The 23,221-nt window shown below is 38.8% G+C and overlaps 2 protein-coding genes across 3 annotated transcripts; both read left to right on the forward strand.

The window, feature by feature from the left end:
- The first annotated feature begins 955 nt into the window (after window positions 1–955).
- On the forward strand, window positions 956–9,658 carry LOC111569604 (Fc receptor-like protein 6). The gene is made up of 8 exons (XM_023271828.3): window positions 956–1,322; window positions 3,823–3,855; window positions 3,961–4,257; window positions 6,212–6,514; window positions 7,921–8,193; window positions 8,273–8,314; window positions 9,025–9,109; window positions 9,215–9,658. Exons 1-8 carry the CDS (start codon window positions 1,292–1,294, stop codon window positions 9,375–9,377), a joined length of 1,227 nt encoding a protein of 408 aa, XP_023127596.1. The 5' UTR covers window positions 956–1,291; the 3' UTR covers window positions 9,378–9,658.
- A 2,652-nt stretch (window positions 9,659–12,310) lies between these two features.
- Window positions 12,311–23,221, forward strand: LOC111569602 (GTPase IMAP family member 8-like). 2 transcript variants are annotated; one of them, XM_023271825.3, is made up of 6 exons: window positions 12,311–12,519; window positions 15,151–15,888; window positions 18,548–19,246; window positions 20,284–21,063; window positions 21,266–21,427; window positions 21,906–23,221. In XM_023271825.3, exons 1-6 carry the CDS (start codon window positions 12,504–12,506, stop codon window positions 22,070–22,072), a joined length of 2,562 nt encoding a protein of 853 aa, XP_023127593.1. In that variant the 5' UTR covers window positions 12,311–12,503; the 3' UTR covers window positions 22,073–23,221. The 2 variants fall into 2 exon arrangements, with proteins under 2 accessions (XP_023127593.1, XP_023127594.1); XM_023271826.3 differs by having other exon boundaries at window positions 12,312–12,519; window positions 15,169–15,888.

Consider the following 23,221-nt stretch of genomic DNA (forward strand, 5'->3'; position numbering starts at 1 on the left):
CATTTCTTGTGATTCATACAACAGTTAATCTGATAGTCTAGCTGTTGGTCTAACACTGCTGGTTTAGGAAAATACTCAGACACGAAATATCAAAAAACTTCAATAAACATTTTTTTTCAAGGGAATAAAAAACTATTAAGAGGTAACTCAAAACTTACTGCAACGAAACACAAAGCAGATCTCACTTTACATTTTTCTCGTTGTGGGTTCCGTAAAAATGGTAACAAACCAAACTTGGCATGTTTAAATTTTGACCCACTTGACAAGCCATACTAAGATTGAAAGCATCACCAGGGCTTTACCCTGAGGGGGTCGAGATGCTTTTGTCACAACTTATTGCTGAAGGATAACTGTAGTCTTTAGTAATCATCCTCTGTTGATTGTGAATATCTGAACCAAACTGTGTCCCAGTTCTTCCTGCAGCTCTGCAGATACTTCACAGCACTGACCTGCTAGTGGCTTGAGATGGAAATTCTGGGTATCACCAAAGTCATTACTATTCATCCTTTGGGCACCATGGATATCCATACCAAATTTTATGGCAAGTCACCCCTTTGTTGAGATATTTCAGTCTGGACCAAAGCGCTGGACTGTGCTGTGGGCCGGATAAAAATTAATAGACTGGGGGGTTGAGATTCCCCTCATTTAATTTACCGAAACTTTATCTAAGTGGATTATAGTGAATAAAATGAAACGCTCCCCAAAGAGAAAATGAGCACACACGTCAGCAAGTATTGGAAAGAAAAGGAAGGATAAAAATAGAGCAAACAAAAGATAGGAATAAAAGACAAGCAACAACCTGAAGGGGTGAATAAAAATGTGAAAATGCAGGAGTGGATTTCAGCATCTGGCAGCACAAACTCAAAAATACTTTCACATTTGTAGCAAGATTATGAGCAGAAAAACAAGAAGAAACTGAGGAAGTGAAACCTGCTTGGTGATTTGGTTGCATTGTGGTTTGAAAACTTTCTGTCTGTGCTGGATTCTGCTGTCTGATGGCTCCACCTGTTAACTAGCTGACAGAGGAAGGAAATGTCTCCACCAAGATGACCATCTCTGGCTGTGGTTTGCTGTGATAAACTCCTCCTCAGAGATCCTATTATTCTCTGTCTTCGTGGCCTCGAAAATAAAACAGGCTCTGGACCAAAAAACAGACACAGAGCTTCTGAAATACACAGAAATTTGAAGCGACGGAAATCGTAAAATGATCTTTTTTTTTAATGTCTTTTATTTTTTGAAAGAACAATAGTGGAGCTCCACATCTAATTCTGGGCTTTCAATCTTGAACAGAATGAACATCGTCCTTATCTCTTCACTGCTGGGTGAGTATCAAAGATAAAACCTGACTAACTGTCACACGCTTTCAGTCATGTCTCTGCTGGGAAGACTCATAAGAATTGTTTGTGGTTTCATTACTAAAATCCTTTACTGGTGGTAAAACAGTGTTTTAGAGGCGTCTGCATTCTGCTGTCAAAGCTGTGCTGATGTAGACCCAAAGCTGTGCTCTCCTATTTGATGCAGATATCAGTGGTTTGGTATGCAGGGTTATAAATTTTACTGGCCTGCCCGCCTGCAGCAGGGAGTCTGAGACAGTGCTAAATTAAAATGATGTCCACCAGCCAGAATCCGAATGCAGCTAATGGAAGTGTTTTGGACAGGCCTGCCAAAATGTTGTGTTCCATCCTTGTGAGTTATGTTTTAAAACTATCCGATTGTAGTAGCGCTGTGTTACACGGTTGGTGTGCGTGCCTTAACAGGAAAACACTGCAAATGTGAGTGCATTCCTTCCGTTCCCATGGGGATGATCGCCGTCTGAACAGTCTCATTAAGGAGTAGGAAGCTCTGCTCTGTGTCACACTGTGTGGCAGCACTGTGACTGTGTGTGTCGGGGAGGAAGTGTGGCTCGGATGGGCTTTGAAACAGCGTCCCGGCAGAGCAACGGATTGATATGTCTCACAGAAACAAGTACATTTGCCTGTAGGTGTAAGATTTCAGGGGGGACGCTTCAATATTTAGAACATGTGCATTTGTACCCTGCAGCAAAAACAAGAAAGATGATTTTTTTCCCTGTCAAACACAGATTTGTGTGATTTGTTCTGAAAGTTTTGAACTTGAAATGAAATCTTCCTGAAACCCATAATGATTCCAAGTATACATAAAATATTTAAATGGCTTAATTCATCGTTGACATGAAGAGGTGCACGTTAAAAGACACAAACAGAAGAGTAAATTAAGTCAACATGTGTGTTGACTCAGCAGGAATAATATAAAATGAGAAAAGCTGAATAAATATTTAAAAGCGGCAATGAATGAGGGAGACTCCATTATATTTGGATTTGTCACCTGGTGCGAGAATTTTGTGTTTTCCTTTGCCTAAATAAAGACATTTTGACCAGAAGAAAGAACAAATTGGTGCAGAAAAATTCACCAGAACTCACCACCATCACCAGTCCCACCCAACAACGTCCAAACTATTCGAGGCCAATGAATGTAGATATGGAATTTTTAAGATATGATCTTGTTTTGCCCTGATTACATAATCCAAAACATTAGGTATCAGAATGCTAGCATGTTAGTGTTTAGCCTCAGCAGAGTCATAGGTGAGCTGGTGTGCTCAGGCTGCAGCAAATGAGGAGGAGTTCATGGAGAGAGAGATTCAGGGTCTGCAAAGAAGTGTACATTCTAGCAAAATCAGCAGTTTGGAGTTACATCTAAGTCATTTTAGTGCTTAAAAGGGTTATTTTTGTGAAGAAAAAAAATTTCAAAATATGCAACTATGATACACAGAGTTCTTAGTGGTTTAATTACCGACCTGAGACAAATTCATCACTTTAACTTACAGGATCTTTGCTTTTCCAAAAAAGCACTTTTCTGATCTGTCAGCTGGTGCCTGATTTTTGATACTTTGCATAAATAAAGACATTCTCAGCAGGAAAAAAAAACAAATTAGTGCAGGAAATTCACCAGAAATCAGACCAGTGAATTGCTACCCGTTAACGTGCCCTCCTGCAATGCACAAATTAAATGTACACCCATTCCTGTAGAGATGAAATTCTTTAAATATGACCTCATTTCCTTATTTTATCTAGATTATATACTCCAAAATCAAAACACATTATCCATCAGAATGCTAGCATGCTTGTATTTAGCCTCAGCAGAGTCATAGGTGAGCTGGTGTGCTCAGGCAGCAGCGAATGGGAAGAGGCTAAGATGTGCACATTCTAGAGAAAGTAATAGTTTAGAGTTACATCTATGTCTTTTTAATGCTGAAAGGGTTAATTTTTGTGGGGAAAAAAAATCTGATTTTTTATGGATTTAACTACTGACCTGAGAGAGACTCATTTTTACCCGCTGATTGATGCTCATATGCAATTCATTTTTATTTGTATAGCGTCAGTTCACAACATATGTCAAATATAGCACTTTTTTTCATCTATCACCTGGTTCCTGAATTTAGTGTTTTCCTTTCCATAAATAAAGACATTTTTTACCAGAAAAAAGAACAAATTAGCACATTAAAAAAATTCATTAAAGTTAAATGTACATCCCTTCCTACAGAGATGAACTTCTTTAAATGTGACTTTATTTTGTCTTGATTATATAATCCAAAATCAGCAGTGGACCATGACTGACTCTCTGGCGTGCCGCCATGTGGGAACAAACCATCTGAGCTGTGTTCGTCTTAATACATTTTTTCCTCCTGACTGGCAGAGCAGACAGAAGAGAAGACATACTGTACCCATCAATGTGGCAGGAACAAGCTGCGCTAGAATATGAGCAGACGAGGAGATGTTTGTGTAAAACAGCTTCTCTTTGTTTCAGGTGCATTTGTTCTGCAAGCTGCTACACTTGAAGGTACAGCAAACACATAAAGACAGCGTGCACCTGTCTCACTCACACCTACAGAATGTTTGATATTAGCATGAAAAAGACCCTAATGGAGCTTTCCTGTTTCTGCAGAGCTTCACAAGGCTGTTGTGTCTGTGTGGCCCCCGGGGTCAAACATCTACCTCGGTGAGTGTGTGTTGCTGCAGTGCACAGTGGAGCCCAACTCCACCTCTGCGTGGAGCTACAAGTGGTACAAACTCCACACTGCTGCGACCCCGAACCCCAGGCACCTGGTCTCTGGTGACAGCTACTCCATCACCGCGGTAACGAGGGAGGACGCAGGCAGCTATTGGTGCAAAGCAGAGCGGCGGGAGGGCAATGTGACGGCTGCAACGCTCAGCAGCCAGCCGGTTGTGCTCATTGTGTCAGGTGAGCAGCTACAACCTCTGCAGCGAGGCGTCAGGTTACTGCTACACACAGGTGGAAAGGTTGTGTAGTCAGGTCTGACTTCTAGTACAGGGATGCATATCTGCAGCCACTTTAACACTAACCATCCACTGAAGTCATAATGTTAAGCTGCAATGCAAATTCTAATCAGCCAGAAGTCTCTTCAACTGTGCTAATCTGACACGGATTCATTCGTGCAGCCTGACTGCTTTAATTTCTGTGGTCACTATAATCAGGATGTTTCTTGCCTCCAATCTTGAGTCTTGAAATGATAATTACAGAAGCCCAATCTATAACACAAATGTCTCTTTTTCAAAAGTTTGCTTGCCACACAGCACATATAAAAATGTTCCATAGGCCAATCCAATAAAACTTATAGCAAGCAGCCTATTTAAAGAAAACAAAGAGTCTAGAGGCTCTGTGAGGCTGAATGCTGACATGCTCAGATTGAGAATGTTGCTTCACTTTAGGTTCACTTTCTCTGTACTCTTCATTATTTATGTCTTTTTCTATGATTTTACGGAAATTTTTTTTCTATCATGTCTTGTTATTGCACAGACTTGTAGAACAGAATTATATGAGCTTTTGGCAAATAAAGTCTCTTTTTAGTTTTTAGCCAGTTTTAGTTTGTTGAGCACCTGATGGTGCCGCAAGGTGGACAACTGGGGATTTCGCCCAAATTAATGCCACAAATAATAAATGGAGCTCGGATATCTGTACCACATTTCAAAAAATGCATAGTGAATGAAAATCAAAGTCTGTCTCAAGGCATTTATTAAACCCTAAAATCTCACATCTGCCTATCAACATACACCTATTTAGAGTTTTTTTTAAAAAAAAGAAAATAATACCTTCTTGCCTTAAAATGGCTCATATATAATTCTATAGCATCGTTTCATCTAGAATGTGCAGATTTATGAAGTCTTTGCCTCTTTCTCTGTTGCGTGCTGCAGCTCGAACACACCAGCTCACCTAAAACTCTGCTTTAAAGCTGGAAAAACCAATCGGAAAGTTGTTTGTTCGAATAATTCAGTCATGCAAGTTCAGCCCAGAAACTGATTCTAAAGAAGGTACAGAAAGTTTTGTTAAATATGAAGCTTGATATCTATACACTGCAGTTTCCAAAGTAACTACTCAGCAATGACACTATTTATTTTGCTCGTAAAGTGTCCTCTAGCATACAAAGACACCATATAGACATGTTAACAAGGTAACAAACTTAAATTTCACTGAAGGGCGTGTTTGAGTTCAGGTTAAAGGGCGTAAGATTATTTGCAATGAAATACACCAAACTGTCAGCCATCTCTGCTGTTCTAGTGTTGCTGTTTAGTGTTACAGCAAGGTCCTCTCATAATTGCACAGTGCTGCATTGAAGACAATTACTGTGACAATACCAACTATAATTGTGTGATAATTATAATGTATTCAACAGAGATATGGAGTTCAGTAGCAAGGATCACGTCACAACAATGTAAGTTTTACAGATCTGATGACGCTAAGTAGAGCTGGATGGATGTGAAGGTCGTCTGGTTGCTGTGATGTTGGAAGTTTGGGAGAAGGAGGTTCGGGGTGGGGTTCTGTTGCCATGGTGCAGGAAAAGAGAAGAAAAAGAGGAGGGAAATGGCATTAATGTGGAGGTAGGAAGAAGAATGGATGAGAGGAGGGAGGGTGGAGTTATGAGAACAGGATGAACAGTGCTGGACAGGTTAACCAGTTTCAAGTAGGTCTGCCAGGCAGTTAGAGGTGTGGTTGAGGTGTGGCAATGATACAGATTTTTACCTATCGAGTCAACTTTGGTCCTGTGAGATCTCTTATTATACTTCCAAAGATACAAAACCTGTTTATGATAATCAGATACAAAAATAAAACTTCAGCATGAACAATTTGTCTGCTGCTTTGGTGTGGAATTGTTCTTAGTGTCTTCTCTCTCCTCCAGACCTACCTCCTCCATCACTGACTCTGACTCCCAGCACCAGACAGATCTTCAGAGGGGAACATTTCACTCTGCAGTGCCCCTCGTCTCAGACAAACCCCACAGGCTGGAAGCTGAGGCGTTTCCCTCCAGGACCAACAATGAGGACCAGAGTCTTCCAATCTGATCAGTGTTCACCACTAGGGGGAGCTGTTATTGCAAACAAGCCCGACTCGTGTGTCTTCACTGCTGCCACTGGGAACAATGGACTGTACTGGTGTGAAGACTCTAAGGGCCGCAGCAGCGCAGTCAACATCACAGTAAGCTGTGAGTCTAACAGCAGTTTTAGAGACGCAGGACAAACTGGGGAGGACACAATAAAAGAAAGTAAAACATGGTTCCAGACACAAAATATCTGACTAAGGCTTTAAATGTGTTGAATGAGTGACAGTATTTAAAGATCGCTCTTGGGAAAATCTATTTTTTTTCTACTTTCTTAACATGCCCATATGGTGCACTTTGAAAATACAGTACAGCCTACTAATGCAGTCTATAAACAAATATTCACACTTTTAGGGTTTTACATAACAAATCCAAGGAACCAGTCCTGTCAACTTGCAGGGTGGAGCCGACTGTATCATTATTCCTCTTCAAAATCAGTTTTAGTTATGAACATGTATGGCTGAACTGTTCCATTATTACTCCGCCAAGGAGGCAGAGCCTCGGCGGAGTTATGTGACCATCATTGGTTTGTCTGTCTGTCTCTCTGTTCACAACATTACTCAAAAACAGAAAGATGGATTTCAATGAAATTTTCAGGGAAGGTCAGAAATGACAGAAGGACCAACTGATTAGATTTTGGCAGTGATGCAGCTTATAGTCTGGATCCACAGATTTGTTAAAGATTTTTGTATCATTGTGAGATAGCAGCACGGCGTCACTGTAACTATGACAACAAGTGAACACTATGTCAGCTGCCTGCTGATGATCACATGATTGCGATCCTACTACAAATTGACTACTGCAGACTTATCGGTACTTATTCGTTGGAAATCATACAAGGAACAATTGATTGAATTGTGAGGATGTTTCCGAGTCCCATCAATTCCCGCCGCCCGCTACATATTTAGGTCATGCGATTCGGTATCCGTACATAACGTACATATGCATAACACATGCCTGTTCTCAGCACGAGGTTATTTTGTTTGTGGGTACATCTATATTAAACGGCCACATTCTATGTTCCCGTGATTTCTGCCACAACTTTTTTCAAAATTTCATCTGTCAGAAATGATACAACGAGCAACCTTGGCAGAGTACTGCTCTATAATAATGTACAAATCAAAGCCCTCTAAAGTCCTGCACCGACTACTTCAATGACCTGTTTTTCTTTTTTTTTTTGTGTTAACAGTTAAGACAGTCACACATTTTGGGCTGCCTGTGGATGTCCACAGAGGGATCTGCGTGAACTCTTGCCGACTTTCGCAGATTTGGCCGGAGGACGAAATTTGCATCACGTGTAACTTTGCAATGCAGAAAACATGAATTGGCCTTAAGTCATTTTTTTGGGGGGAGTAAGGAGTTTTTAAAAAATTGTTTATGTCCGAAAAAATCTTCTAAAGATTTGTTAGATGGGGTTTAAGGGGTTTGATGAATGACCAGAGAGGGACTTCAAAAGAAATATGAAAATCCAACGTGGGAAATTAATGATATCTTCTATCTTTGACCCACAGATGGCAACATCATCGTGAAGACTCCAGCTTTTCCTGTGTTTGAAGGTGATAATGTGGTCTTGTACTGTCAGTTCTGGACAGGCAACCACAATAAAGCAACTTTCTTTAAAAATGGAGCAGAAATCTCCTTTTCCAGCTCTTCTGGTTCAGGCAGAGTAATCAAAATGACAATTGAGAACGTGACACTGGAAGATGAAGGCTCCTACAAGTGTGCATCCAGGGACAGAAAGATGGAGAGTCCAGAGAGCTGGTTAACAGTGAGAGCCGATCGAGGTCAGCTGTGCAGCTTTATTGCATTTGTTGATCATATTCATCATACTGCTTTGTGTAATATCAGTCAAATGTCTTCCAGGTAATTTCACATCAGCAGATGGAGCAGCAGCCTCGAGTGGTGGTAAAGGAATTTCTTATTAACACATTTACTTAACAGTTTTGGAGGGAATACTTGCTGCTAGTAATAATTACTGGTTAAACCTAAAGTTAACACTTGGGTTTAATATATGATAAAGCATTTTAAAAATCTTTATATATCCAAAATACATAAGATTTGTCTTCTAATAAGCAGTCAAGTTAATCATAAATGCATTTTGTTGTTTTCAAGGACTTTGAACTTTCAAGTGAATTGAAAAAAAAATGTACCTCTTCTTGGTTACATTTTCTAAAATTTGTCTGACTTATATCCGTTGCTGTATTTCCTGCCACAAACACTGTAGACGTCACTTGGTGTTAGCACAGGATTTTTAGTTTTCACTATCACTTAATGACTTGTGAGATGTTTAAACTTTAAACTAGCTCAGCATTCAGAATACAAGGAGGGCATCAATGAAAACCAATAAGCTAAAAGTGCTGTTTTTGTATAATTTTAATTGTCTATAAAAGGTGCATTGTTGTCTATTTAACAGCAGTGAAAGTTAAAGGGGCAATTACAAATGGTTTGTAGGGCTTGTAATGGTAAAACAGCATCAAATTACAATGCACCATATTGACAGGTTTCTTGGTGTGACTCTGTTAATAAGAAATCAGTAATAGTGCTGCATTTTCTGTTGCAACTTTATTACTGATTCTTTAAACGCTCAAACAAATATTCTTTGGTCTACTGATCAGGCTCCTGGATTTGGATCTTGGTGTCATGTGTGGTTTTGCTTCTGATTCTCATTCCTCTCAGTGTCTGGCTTGTTTGTCACTACAGGTAAATTCCTTTCCTTGTTATTTTTTATTGCAAATGTAACAGATAGACAGATTATATGCTGGTGGGACTCACAAGTGCTTCACTGATTGCTCTGTTTGCTTCAAGGCGCCAGATGTTCAGCACTCAGAGCTGCTGGCCGCTTTCTAAAGAAAATATACCAGCAGTTCCACTTCCAGCAACCAAGCAGGACGTGACTGAAGTGCAGTGGGATCTGTCCTGGATGGAGATGTCCAATCTGTTGGATAAGCAGTTATATCCTGGCACTTAAAGGTTCACTTATACTTGAAGCTCATAGAAAAAAGAATGCAAATTCAGAGAAAAATTTCTAGTTATTAGTTTTTTTTCAGACATTCACTCCCTTTTGTTAATCTGGTGGCATCTGAAGGTGTTGTCTTCTAGTCTGAATGAGAACCCTGTTTACTGCATCCAGTCACCTTTATGGAAGGTCATGTGATTTTGGGGAGGCTTTTTTCTACATTTTATCATCAATTATTAGCCAAAAATCATAGTGAGTGTAAAAAAAAAAAAAAAAAAAAAAAAAAAAGAAAAGCAGAACAAAAACATAGTTTGTGGGTCTGGAATCATAAAACACCTTTCTTTTTCCCTTTGCTCTACAATTTCACATCTATTACAATCTGGAATGTCCACAAAAATAAACCTTTACTGCACCGACGACAGAGCCTGGAACTGGTCAGATTAATGAGGCTCCTCAATAATTCATGTAATCCAGGTTTAGATAAAACGTTAACAGGAGGTGAAGTTTGGTTTGTTGCATCTAGCTGTTTGTAGGAGTCTTCCCTTTGAGTTTAATACGTGTCTGCAGCATCAAATGATCATATGAGCCTCTCCAAAGGGAGACATATTTATTTGGAACAGCACCAATAATTCATTAATGACTTATTAATTATTAAAGATTTATTATATTTTTTAGAAACAAAACACACTGGAAATTTCCCTGATGTGGGGAGTAATAAAGGATTATCTTTTCTTATATGCACTAAAGATTCAGCACAAATAATTACAACTGAGCCCCAAATCACAATTTTTTGAAAAAAGTCTCTTATTTGATTTTTTTAAAGTTAATCAAAGAAATCATTACTAAGTTTGTTCACTTAACTATATTTTGTTTTCAACTTTGTATTACAGTTCAATTATCAATATATGCACAATTCTACATAGTTTGTAGTGCTATGAATTAATTCTACTGTGACCAACAAGATATTGAGTTTACAAGTTCATGAAAATGTTAATCTTTAATAAAAGTTAATTGACCATATTACAAACTATTACATTTCTGAATATCAGCATTTCATTAGATAAACAGGTTTATCACTTTAAAATCATCGTATAAAGGGCTCTGTCATATGTCTTCGAGAATCAAGACTCTGCCAAATGACCTTTTTCGTCAGTGTTTCTTTTGGTTTTGATTTGATCAGATCCTTTTTGTTTGTTCCTTTGAACTACTCGTGCTATTTTTGTGCGCGTCGTCTCATTTTTGTGACTTTTTATACTTGACTGCACTGTTGCGTAGATGTTATAGAGACACAAAGCAACTACAGAGGAACAATACAAGTCCAGATTAGGCAGCTTTTCACTGCAGGAGCTCAGAGCAGCGTTAGAGTTACAGTTAAAGGAACAGCCTCTTAATTGGCCCTTTATTATTGTAGAGTAACATCCGACAGCTTTGACTGTGGTATTAACAACCGAGTCCACTAAGACAACAACAAATAGAAGTAACTGGACTTAACACCAGTTCTATGAGCATGAAGGAAACAGAACAATGGAGAGTTTGCTATTTGAGTCTATATGAGGAATTCTACATTGTTGATGCTGTTTTTAGAGAGGAGATGGCTGCTACTTGATGAAAACGTGGAAAGAGTAGAAAAAATGGCTATTGTCCACCTTGGATTTAACCAATCAGCATCGAGACCTGCTTAGCAGTTTTTCAGGGCCAGGGTCAGGAGTATACGTACTACTGAATGAGGTTCTGTTTGGATATTTCTTGCAGTTGGAACAAACTCCAAAGATTTACCCTAAAGCAGTCTGCAAGTTCCTTCTGTTGTCTGCCCGGCCTCTGCTATACTGAACTGAGAGAGTCAAACCGTAAAATACATACATAAACACTGTACATATTCTGCAGGCAGACAATAGTCCATTCTTCTCCTGCTGACTGTGTGAAAGACAGGTTTATAATTTCACAATCCTCTGGATGCTAATTTAGGGTCTGGATTTAAATGATGCCTTTCATTATAGAGACCCAATGCTATTATGTGTCTGCCGGGATAATTACGATGTCATGACGCACTGGATGACTCATTCTTGAACTATACAGTGCTTTCTTTGTAATTTAAATACATTTCTACAAAAATAAATACATGTACATGCACTATATCTGTGATTTTGATTTAAACCAGTAATTGTTTCATTTATTCATTATTTCCTTTCATTTGACCATTTCAAATGAGTTTTTACTGCTTATTATTGCCTTTGAGGCTGAAAAGTAACTTGATTAGAGTAGATTATATTTTCATTTTCTTTTCATTATAGTAAGAATTTAATTAAAGACAGGAAGGATCATGTGATAGTCCTTAGACAAACACAATCATCCAGTGGCATCAAAACTATGCACGCTGACATGGTGCAAAGTCAGGTAGAGGAATGTTTTCCAGGTTTAAGGGGAATTTTGAGTCTTGGATTTTCAAAGATTTGCTCTGGTGCACAGTGTGACAGTTCTGTGGTTAGGACAGAGATTAAAATTAATACAGCAGCCCTTCAACACAGCAAGACATGCTGGAGAAGTTTGCTGACTTGTGCAAAAACATCAGTAAAGAGACCCAGTCAGAGTTCAGTCTCATGAAAAATGCACTTATGTAAGGCTTGTAATGATAAAACACTTATGTAAGGAGCGCAGTGTTGGAATGGGAGCAACGAAGAAATAAAAGACCAAAGGCTAATTCTGCTTCATCAGCTTAATATGAAGACTGTGACTTTTTCCTCCAGTTTATGAAATAAAAATATAAAACAGCCTTCATAAATTACACAACAAAGCAAGTTCTGCAGACTTTGTTATTCTTTGCAATTGACAGGTTGTTTTCTTCACTACGTGTCTGCACTCAGTTCACAAGCTCCAACAAGCTATTCATGAGGGAAACCAGTCCAACCGGTTTTTACTCATGCAGAGGGTGGTTTTACACTCTGCAGCTTGGTAAGCTGTCACACTGCATACAGTGGAGACTGTGCGGACTGGATGTTAAAATGTGCCTGAATACCCGATTTCTTAAAGTATTTTTACCTGGAGACAGATTCCATCCACTGGCCCTGACCTCTGCAGAAAGCTGGGGGTTGTTCAGTTGGTAGGAACTAACGGAGGTATAAAAAGAGAAGACCAGAGAAAATGGACAGCAATATGGGTGAGTTAATCAAGAAAAACGGGGTAGACTCATTGACATAATACATTAAAGCTTTAACACTTTATTCATTAAAGTGACTTGATATTTTGTATGAACATGTTTTTCTCTAAATTCTTACTAGTATATATGCATTGCTCAGTTTATCACACCGATAGGTTCTAGGAAACAGTGAAAAATGTATGAAAAACCTTCCTTCACGGCAGTTAAGATGAAAACAAAGAGGACATAGTTTTGCCACAAACAAGACTGCGTGCAGTGAAACACAATGTAACCTGCATAAATAAACCAGCTAGACCTGATTTTGGTTATGCTGGGAAAACAGATTAAACTCCTGACAGCTTCAAAAAATAAGTTACTTCCTTAAAAGAAATCTATTCCACTCCCCTGATTTCCTGTAAATATGTGGGGGGAAAAAAGGTTATTAATATATAGTAATGGCTTCACTCAGCTATGGAACAGTTAGATTTCTCTTCTAAATTTAAATTTCAGGCTCATTCAACTATCTGATCATATCTGACCATAACTGAGCTGTTTTGCTTTCTTTCAAAAGGGTTTAAAGAAACACAGGTATGCTTTAGTACTTGTGTGTACACATTGACATACTCATTTATATACACTCTCATATACGCTAAACCACATACACCATCAGTACCATTCTTTGTCCTTATCTTGGCTTCTTGTTTTTATTTTGGCCTACAATCCCTACTAAGGTGAGATTTATTTTATGAGTCTGAGTTGTTTTTGACTTCACGTTCACCAGTTTTCTTTTGTTGTTTTGTTTGTGCTGCTTTCTTTATCCCAAAAAATAAAATAAAATAGAAAATGACTAAAAGATGAGAGAAACCCTTTCATTGCTGTCCTCCAAAATTGTCATGCAGATCGACAACAAAATCTGCAGGATCAAAAATATACAAACAGCAACTTGGTACTTTTGGTGATCTCGTTAATCAAATTTTCATAGTGGCATGGTCTTGTCAGTGATTATTATTGACTACAGCTGCTGACTCCTCTGAGACAATTTAAATAGGAACCATTTGATAGATGGATTCTACCACAAACACTACAGTCAGAAAGTCTGAGGAGCACACAGTGATGATCTGAAAAAGCAAATCATTGACTGGAACAAGCCAGGACAGTCACTTGGAGCCATTTCAAAATAACCAAACCATGTGTGCAAGCATTGTAAGTAGAAAGTGTTTGCCACAGTTGTGTTACTGCCACAATCAGGAAGAAAACACAACCTATCACCTGCTGCTGAGAGACAGATGGTCAGGATGCTCAAGAGTCAACCAAGAACCATTATAAAGCACGTCTGCAATAAATTAGAGGCTGCTGGAGCAAAGGTGTCGGAGTCAAGTTTGTCTATGTCTGGGGTTAAAGACTGACATGCAATTATTTCCTTCTAGTAACAGTGCCTTAAAGCTCAACTGAAGTTTGCTGCTGATCACATGGACAAAGAAAAGGCTTTCTGGAGTAAAGTAATATCCAGAAATATGTTTGGAGGAGAAAAAGTGAAACTTTTAATTCCAAAAATACCATAGCTACCATCAAGCATGGCGGTAGTATTATTGTGCTTTGGAGCTCTTTTGCTGCCAATGGAATGGGTACTTCACACAAACTAACATGAATAATGAAGAAGGAGGATTACCCTCTACATTCTTCAGTAAACCCTAAAATTATCAGCCACAAGGCTGGCACAGTTGGGTATTTCAACAATACAAGGACCCCAAAGACGCATAAAAATGGTGTGAAAATGGCTAAATTAAGCTAATGGTTATAGATCAGCCTTTCCAAAATCCTGACTTAAAACCTATCGAGAATCTGTGGACTGTGCTGAGGAAATATGTCAGTGTCAAAATGCCAACAAGTTTTGCTGAACTGCACCAATTCTGTCAAGGAGTGGACAAAGACACAATCAGAAGCTCTGGATGGCTACCTAAAGCCCCCAATTAAGGTGAAAATAGCCAAAGGACATTTAACCAAATATTAAATTTGCTGTACGTTTATTTATTACCCAACAGATTCTGTCATATTTTCAGAGGACCAGTAGTAAATCTATGAAACAACAAAAATGCAGGAAACATTTGGTTATTGCGTTGCACTGGCACAGATATCACAAAAGTGTTTTGTTGTCTGTTTCGGTTGCATATTTTCTGAAATGTCACAGAGGTGATGAGTCATTCTGTGCTGATTTTGTTGGTCTTTTGTCTCCCCGTGCGGCTTCTGTTCACTTTGCTGCAAAAAAATGATTTGTTGTGGTTCAGGGTCATTCTAAAAATGTTTCACTATTTTGGTTGTTTCACTTCACTGCTATTCATTAGACTCAGTCTTTTAAATGAAAGGAGTTAACAAAGTCAAAAATAACTCTGCCAGGCTCCAGCGTCCCAGAGCATTCCTCTCGTGTCAGTCATCTAAAGCAGCAGAGGCATGTGGTGTGATAACCATGTCACTCCGGTTTTGAACCGATGGATTGCATTCTGCTTGCTTCCTTTTATGAAAGATTCTTTGCCAATTTGATCCAACAACATGCATCATCGTCAAGTCAAAAAGCTGTTCCTCAAGCTGATTGGAAACTTGACATTTTGGTAGAACTGCCATTCTTTATTTCAGCATGTCTGAACCCCAAAAAAGTTTTTCTTTCTCTTTCAGAGGAGACAGAGATCATCACCTTACCAGAGCTCAGGATCGTGATCATTGGTGGGAGATGGGGTGGAAAGAGTTGGTCTGGAAACACCATCCTGAGAAAGGAAAGGTTTGAGTGTGGCCGAACCAGAACAATTCAGTCTGAAGGGAGACATGGAGTGGTGGAGGGCAGGAAGCTCACTGTGGTGGATACTGCCGGATGGAGCAGCTCTCTTTTCCTCACTGAGATCCCAGAGGGGGACAAGCAAAGGTTCAAACTTAACCCGTCCAAGTGTCCGCCCGGACCGAATGCTTTCCTCCTTGTTATTCCAATAGATTCTGCTTTCTCTGTGGAGCAAAGGAAAATAGTGGAGGATCACATGAAGCTCCTGGGGGAGCGGGTTTGGCGATACACCATGGTGCTGTTCACCTGCGGGGATTTCCTCGGTGGGAAGACGGTAGAACAACACATCGAGAGCGAGGGGGAGGCCCTGAAGTGGGTGATAGGAAGGTGCAAGAACAGGTACCATGTGTTTAATAACAAGGAGAAAACCAACACATCTCAGGTCTCCCTACTGCTGGAGAAGATAGACGAGATGGTGTGGCACAACAACGGCAATTACTACGAGATAGACGAACAGATTTTTAAGATCATCAAAGAGAAGCAACGAGAGGTGGCTGAAAGGGCACAAAAGAGACGGACGAGAGCCGAGGAGCAACGACGGCACATGATAACACTCATTCAAGGTAAATATAACAGTAGGTGCACTCAAACAAACTCAGTCTACTTTTGAAGAATATGCTTTTTGTCAGGTTGGATGAGAGGATCAGTGTCTCTAAGTCTGTGCAGCTACAACCAACAACCACTTAGACTGGTTTAGCATTAAAGCAGGAAACTAATTTGGTAAATGACTTCCTCGAATGACAATTGCTCCCTTCCAGGAAATAATCCATCACATAAATCCCCTGTGAAATGACTAATTGTTCTTGAGTTTTTGGTTCAGATTAACCATCTTAACCTCAAGCAGATCATGGGAGTTTTTTTTTCCTGTTGGCTTGCTATTTTTACTCACTCTGAGCTCATTTTTCACTGCAGCATAAAGTCCTGCACCACTATAGAAACAGCACAACCATGGTTAGAAGTAGAGACAATTCAAAAATGTCTTTTATGCAGTATCACCAAGTTAAATGCCATGAATAAAAACTAAAAAAAGATGAGAAAAAATTGAAATTTGGAATTTCGTTGATTATTTGCTCGACAAAAATTGGGGAAAAAATGCTGGGGTTAACATATACAATGTTTTTGCAACTCTAGAAAGATATTTCACCATGCTGAATGCATCTTCCAACAATCTCTGCTCCTCTATGCACTGTTTTTGAGCCACGTTGTATTGATTTGATTGAACAAGTTTGTTTCCTCCATCTCTTTTGTTTTCTCCTCTCTGTAGAGGAGGGGAGAAAACAAAGGCTGCAGTTCACTCAAAAGCTCACATGACTGTTAGTCACAGCTGAGTCAATCATAGGCTATTTCTCTTGGAACTTTACCTGATGATATCACACATCACACATTTGCTCAAGAACCACTGCAAAATTGAAAATCTGACAAGTCATTTCATCGTCTCTGGCTCTGATTAATGGTACAATTTGGCTATTTATAATAGGATAAAATCCCTTTCAAATCCACTGGTAGATTTTGAGGTTGAACACATGAAATATAACATAAGTGAGAATTAGGCAGATTTTGTTCACTTTCTGGCTTTATCCTGGCTCAGATTGGGCTTTTTGAGGGTGACCATATACAACAGTAACCACAGTCTGTGTATAGTAAAGGGAATAAGTCTGTTACCTTATTTGACATCAATATGTGAATTTTCCTGTTATTTCTGTTCATTTGATGAACAATTGTGTCTGTTTTGCTTGTGTAAATGAAACCTCAATTTGCTTTTGACACTGGCTAAAACCCTTTTTGATCAGGTGCCGAAAAATTCCATTGTGCAGGAGAAACCTTGGACTTAGAGCCAGACTATCTATTTTTCTCCTGCGTATGGTCTTTATACTAAGCTAAACCAAAACAATAACCTGCTGCGTGTTTAGCATTCAGATGTTACAGTGGTATCAGTCTTCTCATCTAACTAATGGCAGGAAACTGAATGAGCAATATTTAAAAACGCCAAACTATTAATTTTGTCATTATACATGTGGAGAACCTGGTGAGTAAGAAAAAAACCAAGTGATAAATTTCCAAATTAGATTCCACAAATTAAAAAGCGAATCCATAAAAGATTAAATCAAATAAGAAAGAATTTAACTATTCATATATAAAGGAGGTACAAAAATAGCAGTTAAAATGACAAGAACAAGGATATATTTTTTAAAACTTTTTGCCTTTATCTGTTATTCTTGTCATTGTGGTGATTTTTTAAAATTATCTACCTAAATATGAATGTAACAGGCCCAGTAACAGATTATATTTGTCCTGTGAAAACCAGGAGAAAAGAATGAGACAAACAATGGATGCTGTTCTTCCCTCGCTTCTGCCAGTCTGTTTATTTCTATTACATAGAAATGTATTTCATAAATGACACTTAAAATGCATCTATAGCACTTTCTTTTTCCTCCAAACTTCCAGATGTTTCGTTCCACATTGTACACCATGCAACATGTATTATGCAATAGCACAAACAAAATCCACAAAATGTGCCACTAACATAATGGGAGTCCCATAAAAGCACTGGCAAGCTTGGTTAAGTTGACGCAAACCCTTTTAACACACAAAAACAGATACAGAACAAAAGAACACAGAACTATACATATCTTAAAAGAATGTCAAAGGAGCCCCACAAAGTTAAAATCAAAAAAAGAGCGCAAAAAACAACAATACCGCAGCCATTATGTGCTACTCCTAGCCTGCTAGGCTAATACTTGCTAGCATCTGGCGAAACGAACATTACACTACAAAAAATACACCTACTGGCATCAAAAATACCGTCCTTACGAAAATATTTAAGGCGTAACAGATCATGTAAATTGTTTCTAACATCATGTGCATTTTATGATGATAACTAACCTCTGAAAACCAGGAGAAAAGAATGAAACGGACAACGGATGCTGTTCTTCTTCTCTCGCTTGTGCCAGTCTGAAGACGAGGCTGCGAAACACGCTAAGCCGTCTCTGTAAAAGGTTGAGCCCCCTTGTGGCGTAATCTGGGAACTACACCCAGACAACATCTATATAAAAATTCAATTAAAAAATGCTCCCATTCATAGATATGATCACACATTTCTGTGTGTCACATGAAGTTAGTTAAACCCTCTGTCAGGATATTTTGTAGAGTAGTTTGCTAAGTTTAATGACTTGCATAAATTGCTGCGAGCTCCTAATCAATCTGTGCTTTGTTTGAAAACAGAAGAGAAGAAAACCGCCCCGAAGCTCCGGATGATTCTCTTGGGAAGCCGCAGTGTTGGGAAAACCTCAGTGGGGAACACCATCCTGGGATTCAAAGAGCAAGAAGATGCAAAAAGAACAGCGCAGTCGGCGGCCCGGCAGGGTTTTGTGGGTAAAACTGAAATAACTCTCGTTGACACGCCAGGTTGGTGGAAAGGCTTCCCTGCGTTTGAAACTCCTGAAGCAATCAAAGAGGAAGTGATGCGCAGCATGTTTCTGTGCCCCCCTGGGCCTCACGTCTTCCTGCTGGTGATAGACGCAGACGCATCCTTCAACGGTAAACTCTTAGATGCAATAACGACACACATGGAGCTTCTTGGAGAAGGAGTTTGGAGACACACCGTCATAGTCTTCACCAGAGGAGACTGGGTGGGAACACACGCCATAGAAGAATACATTGAGGGCGAAGGGGAGTCCTTACAGAGGCTAGTTGAACAATGTGGGAACAGATACCATGTCCTTAATAACAAGGATGCAAGTGATGGTACACAAGTCACAGAGCTGCTGGAGAAAATCACCGGCACTGTGGCTGGAAACGGTTGGGACCATTTTGTTCCAGATGAGCAGATATTTCTGACCATCGAAGAGAGAAGAAGGCGAGTGGAAGAGGCAGCGACACTCAGGCAAAGTCAAATCAAGGCCAGACGAACATCCCTCAGAGGTTTGCTTCAGAGCCATCTAGCATTAGTGTCACACGTAAATTAGTCCGGCATTGTCAGAGCTGTTTCCACACTATCAGGGGGGAACGAAATTACATAAATACGATTCATTAGAACAGAGCAGCAGGGAATAACAGTCTGGTGAAGCTCATAATGTTGAGACTGTTGGAGGATGATAGTATGTCGGGTTATTAAGTAATTATTCCACTTCAGTGCTGGCCACATAAGCAATATACTGGCTCTGTCAATACATAGACTAGTCAGCCACAACATTAAAACCAAAGAGATGAAGAGGGTTGGGCGGAAAAAAAAATTATACTACAATTATTTTCGCAAATGTTGTATTTGCGATATGAGTCCTGATTTTAATGCAAGTGGTAATTTTTCTTTCTTTTCAAATGATACAAACATAAAAATGTTGATGGGGTTTTTACTGCAGTCTGTACCGGACATGCATGTTCCCTTATGTCTGAACAGTATAGTTTGCAGGCCCACAGTTCATTCCATTGTGAAAAAAAAAATACTGTATTTTTGACAGATTTTCCTTATTTTGTTAAATTAGAGATAACAAGTGAAACCACAGACAAGCAGTATTAATTTACAATTAACAGCAAACAACAACAAAAAAACTAGCCAAAACTGTAAATAATGTCAACATGTGAACATAAAATGATGCTATTTTTCTTGTATTTAAATTAGCAAAGACTAATTTCATTTATATATATATATATATATATATATATATATATATATATATATATATATATATATATATATATATATATATATATAATGTATGACTGTAAACTTACCATGTTTTACTGTATTGAAATCAGCTACAATTATCACAATTTTTCCCTTTTAAGCTGTATAAATGTAACAGTATTCCACCATTATTTAACATACTGTTTGTGGCACCATTGCTGCCAGATTGTGACCATTTATTTTGGATTGGATTTTTTGACAGTGTAGTATTGTGTGTGCAGTAAAATGAGTTTTCTCTTTCATCCTGCACTGACAGTTGTTTTATTCTGCTCAGATTTCAGTAATAAATTGCAGGAGCTGAAGATCATGATGCTCGGCCAGAAGACATCCGGAAAGAGTGCAACAGGAAACACCCTCCTTCGTAAACAAGTGTTTGCCACCTGTCAGAATGAACGGTGTCAGATGGAGGAGGAGGAAGTATTTGATCGACTGGTCACAGTGATCGACACTCCGGGCTGGTGGAAGGAAACCTCTCGCTGCACCGAAGACATGGACAAAGAAATTGTCCGAGGTCTGTCACTGAGTCCGTCTGGGGTTCATGCTGTTCTCCTGGTGGTTCCTTTGGACCTGAGGTTCAGTCAAGCTCACCTGGGTGCCCTGGAGGATCACATGAACCTTTTTGATGAAGGTATCTGGAAGCACACCATGGTTCTGTTCACATATGGAGACAACCTCGCAGATAAATCTGTAGAGGAGCATATCGAGAGGGAGCACAGCGCTCTCCGCTGGCTGGTGGACAAGTGTGAGAACAAGTATCACGCCATCAACAATATGAAGAAAGCTGATATGACTCAGGTTGCAGAGCTGTTTGAGAAGATAGAAGAAATGGTGGCAGGAAACAGTGGCCAGCTCTTCTGCCCTGACATGAAGGATGTCCACCTGAGGATTGATGAGAAGTTCAAGAAGAGGGAGCTGAAACATGTGCTGAAGCAGTGGCTGGAGCAGGAGTACAGGAGGAGGGAGCTGGAGCTGATGATCGGCTTCAAGGAAAAACTCCTCGAGCTGCAGGCTGACATCAGGGAAAGTGTGGCGAGCCAAAAACCCAGGACGCTGAGTGAGTATTTCACAGCAGTAGGTCTACAAGAGTCTTTCTTCATCATAGTATATTGTAAATATGTTCTTACTTCAGTAAAAAGCAACTGGACTACTCATTTAGGTTCAAAGAATCCAAGCAAGAAGTGCAGTTTCTTTATGCTGAAGATCTTGGATTTCTGCACATAGACATTTTAATCATGTACTCTGATTATCGTTGTTAGTTGACATGAACAAAATCAAAACCAAGGGGATTGGTCAGAAGAAAGATGAAAAGGAGGAGAAAGTCGACGCAAAAATCAACAGGGAAATCGAGAAGCTGGATAAAGACATAATGAGATCCACCGATCTTCTTCGGAACAGCAAGGACTTCATACTTCCTGACTGTAAGTATAAACTGTATTATAACTGGGTAACTGCATTGCATATCATCAGTTGGAGGTACAACTTGTCATACCCATAATCAGAGATTATTTGATCAACCTGTCCAATATTGTAGATTCTTAATGGAAAAGATAATGAGAAATAACAGTTTTTAAAAATCAGGGATTTATCTTTAATAGTTTCTGAGATATTGCCATTTAAACACACTCAAATTTTAGTGTGCGGAAAAGCAGGCTGAGAGTAGACCAACGGGCAACCAAAAACAAAAACAGAAATCTCAGAAACTATTTGATATATTAAGGTAAAGTTACACAAATATCTTTATTATTATCCTTTTTTTCTGTAAAATCAGAGATGGTCAAGCAGAAATTATTCCACAAATTTGAAGATTTGAGATGAAATGACCCAATTCCGAGTCTTTATGTTACTACTGAGCAAAAACGCATAAAAAAAATTATTTTTATTGTTTTTCATTTTCAGTCAAAGGAGAGAGTCCAGCACCTGGCAACTCTGACAAAGTATTGGATTGGATATCCTCATTTAAGACTGGTACCAATACGGAGAGCCAGCTGACCCTGAACTTCTCTGGGACATCAGGATACACATCTATGCACGACTTTATCACGGACATGGACATGCCTGAATGAAAAGTTTCAATGGACTGATTCGTTGAAAATTAAATGCAGTAAGTGCAACCATGGAATTTTTGAAATCAATGTTAAGAAAGCATCATACAGTAGAAATATGACTTAGTGGGCAGCAGGAAGAGGACGTAGGTTGTAGCTGAACTGTTGAGGTGTCCTGGATCAATTAGATGAATCTGAGTAAAGAGCTGCTTGCATTTGACTTATCAGCACTTCTGAGGTACCTTTGGCCAAGGAACTAAACCCTCAGCTGTTTCAGTGTGTTCCTGCAAAGGAGAATTTGTGTGTAGCCAAACTGTTTTGTTAAACGTACAAGATTTTTGTACATTTATTCACTGTGTCAAACATTTGTTGATTCAGTTTGGTGGCAGTTTTGTGGGACGTGGTATAATGTTATAAGGTTTTAACCTTAAATGCTTTATTTAAACTGTATACATTTGTATTTCTTTTTGCTGACTTTCAATAAAAATAAAAGTTTTTGGTTGGAAAAAGTCAGTGTATAATATAATATTGTATAATTTATACATTAAGCGGGTACATATATTGTCTATATATCTGGTATATTATTTGTTGTAATTATACATTTTTAATGACACAAGATTGTAAATCTGACTTGGAAACTATTTCACTATGATTCAGTTTTATTTAGTTTGCTAGAAAAAAAATCCACAGCGAAGAGAAGACAATCTGGAAACTGTCTCATTGGATTTGTATTCACATAGAAGCTGCAGAATTTCCCCACTGAGATGAAAAAATTTATCACTTAATGTAATTTTTTTCTATTTTCAGAAGGAAAGATTAAATCTTTGCAATTTAATGCCAGACTGCACTTGAAGTTTTCCCACAGTGAAAAAAATCACTACACCTGACTAATTTAATAAGAAAATGAAGCACAGAGTCCGGCTCAGAGGTACAAAAATAATCGTGGCTCTTTATGTTTGGACATTTTGAGCTTGATAATTAAATTTCCTGCATGCCATGTAACTTATTAGACAGTTCCTGCTTGTTCTTCTTCTGCTAAAATATTTTTTTTTAAAAATGGTTTTATCACTATGGTTTCTTATTAGTACGAAATTTTATCATTCAGTACTTTCATTTTGCACAGATGACATTTAAAATATCAATAAACAAAGAAACATTTTGTGTTTGTGA

This window comes from Amphiprion ocellaris, chromosome 2, assembly GCF_022539595.1.
Source record: "Amphiprion ocellaris isolate individual 3 ecotype Okinawa chromosome 2, ASM2253959v1, whole genome shotgun sequence".
Taxonomy (NCBI): domain Eukaryota; kingdom Metazoa; phylum Chordata; class Actinopteri; family Pomacentridae; genus Amphiprion; species Amphiprion ocellaris.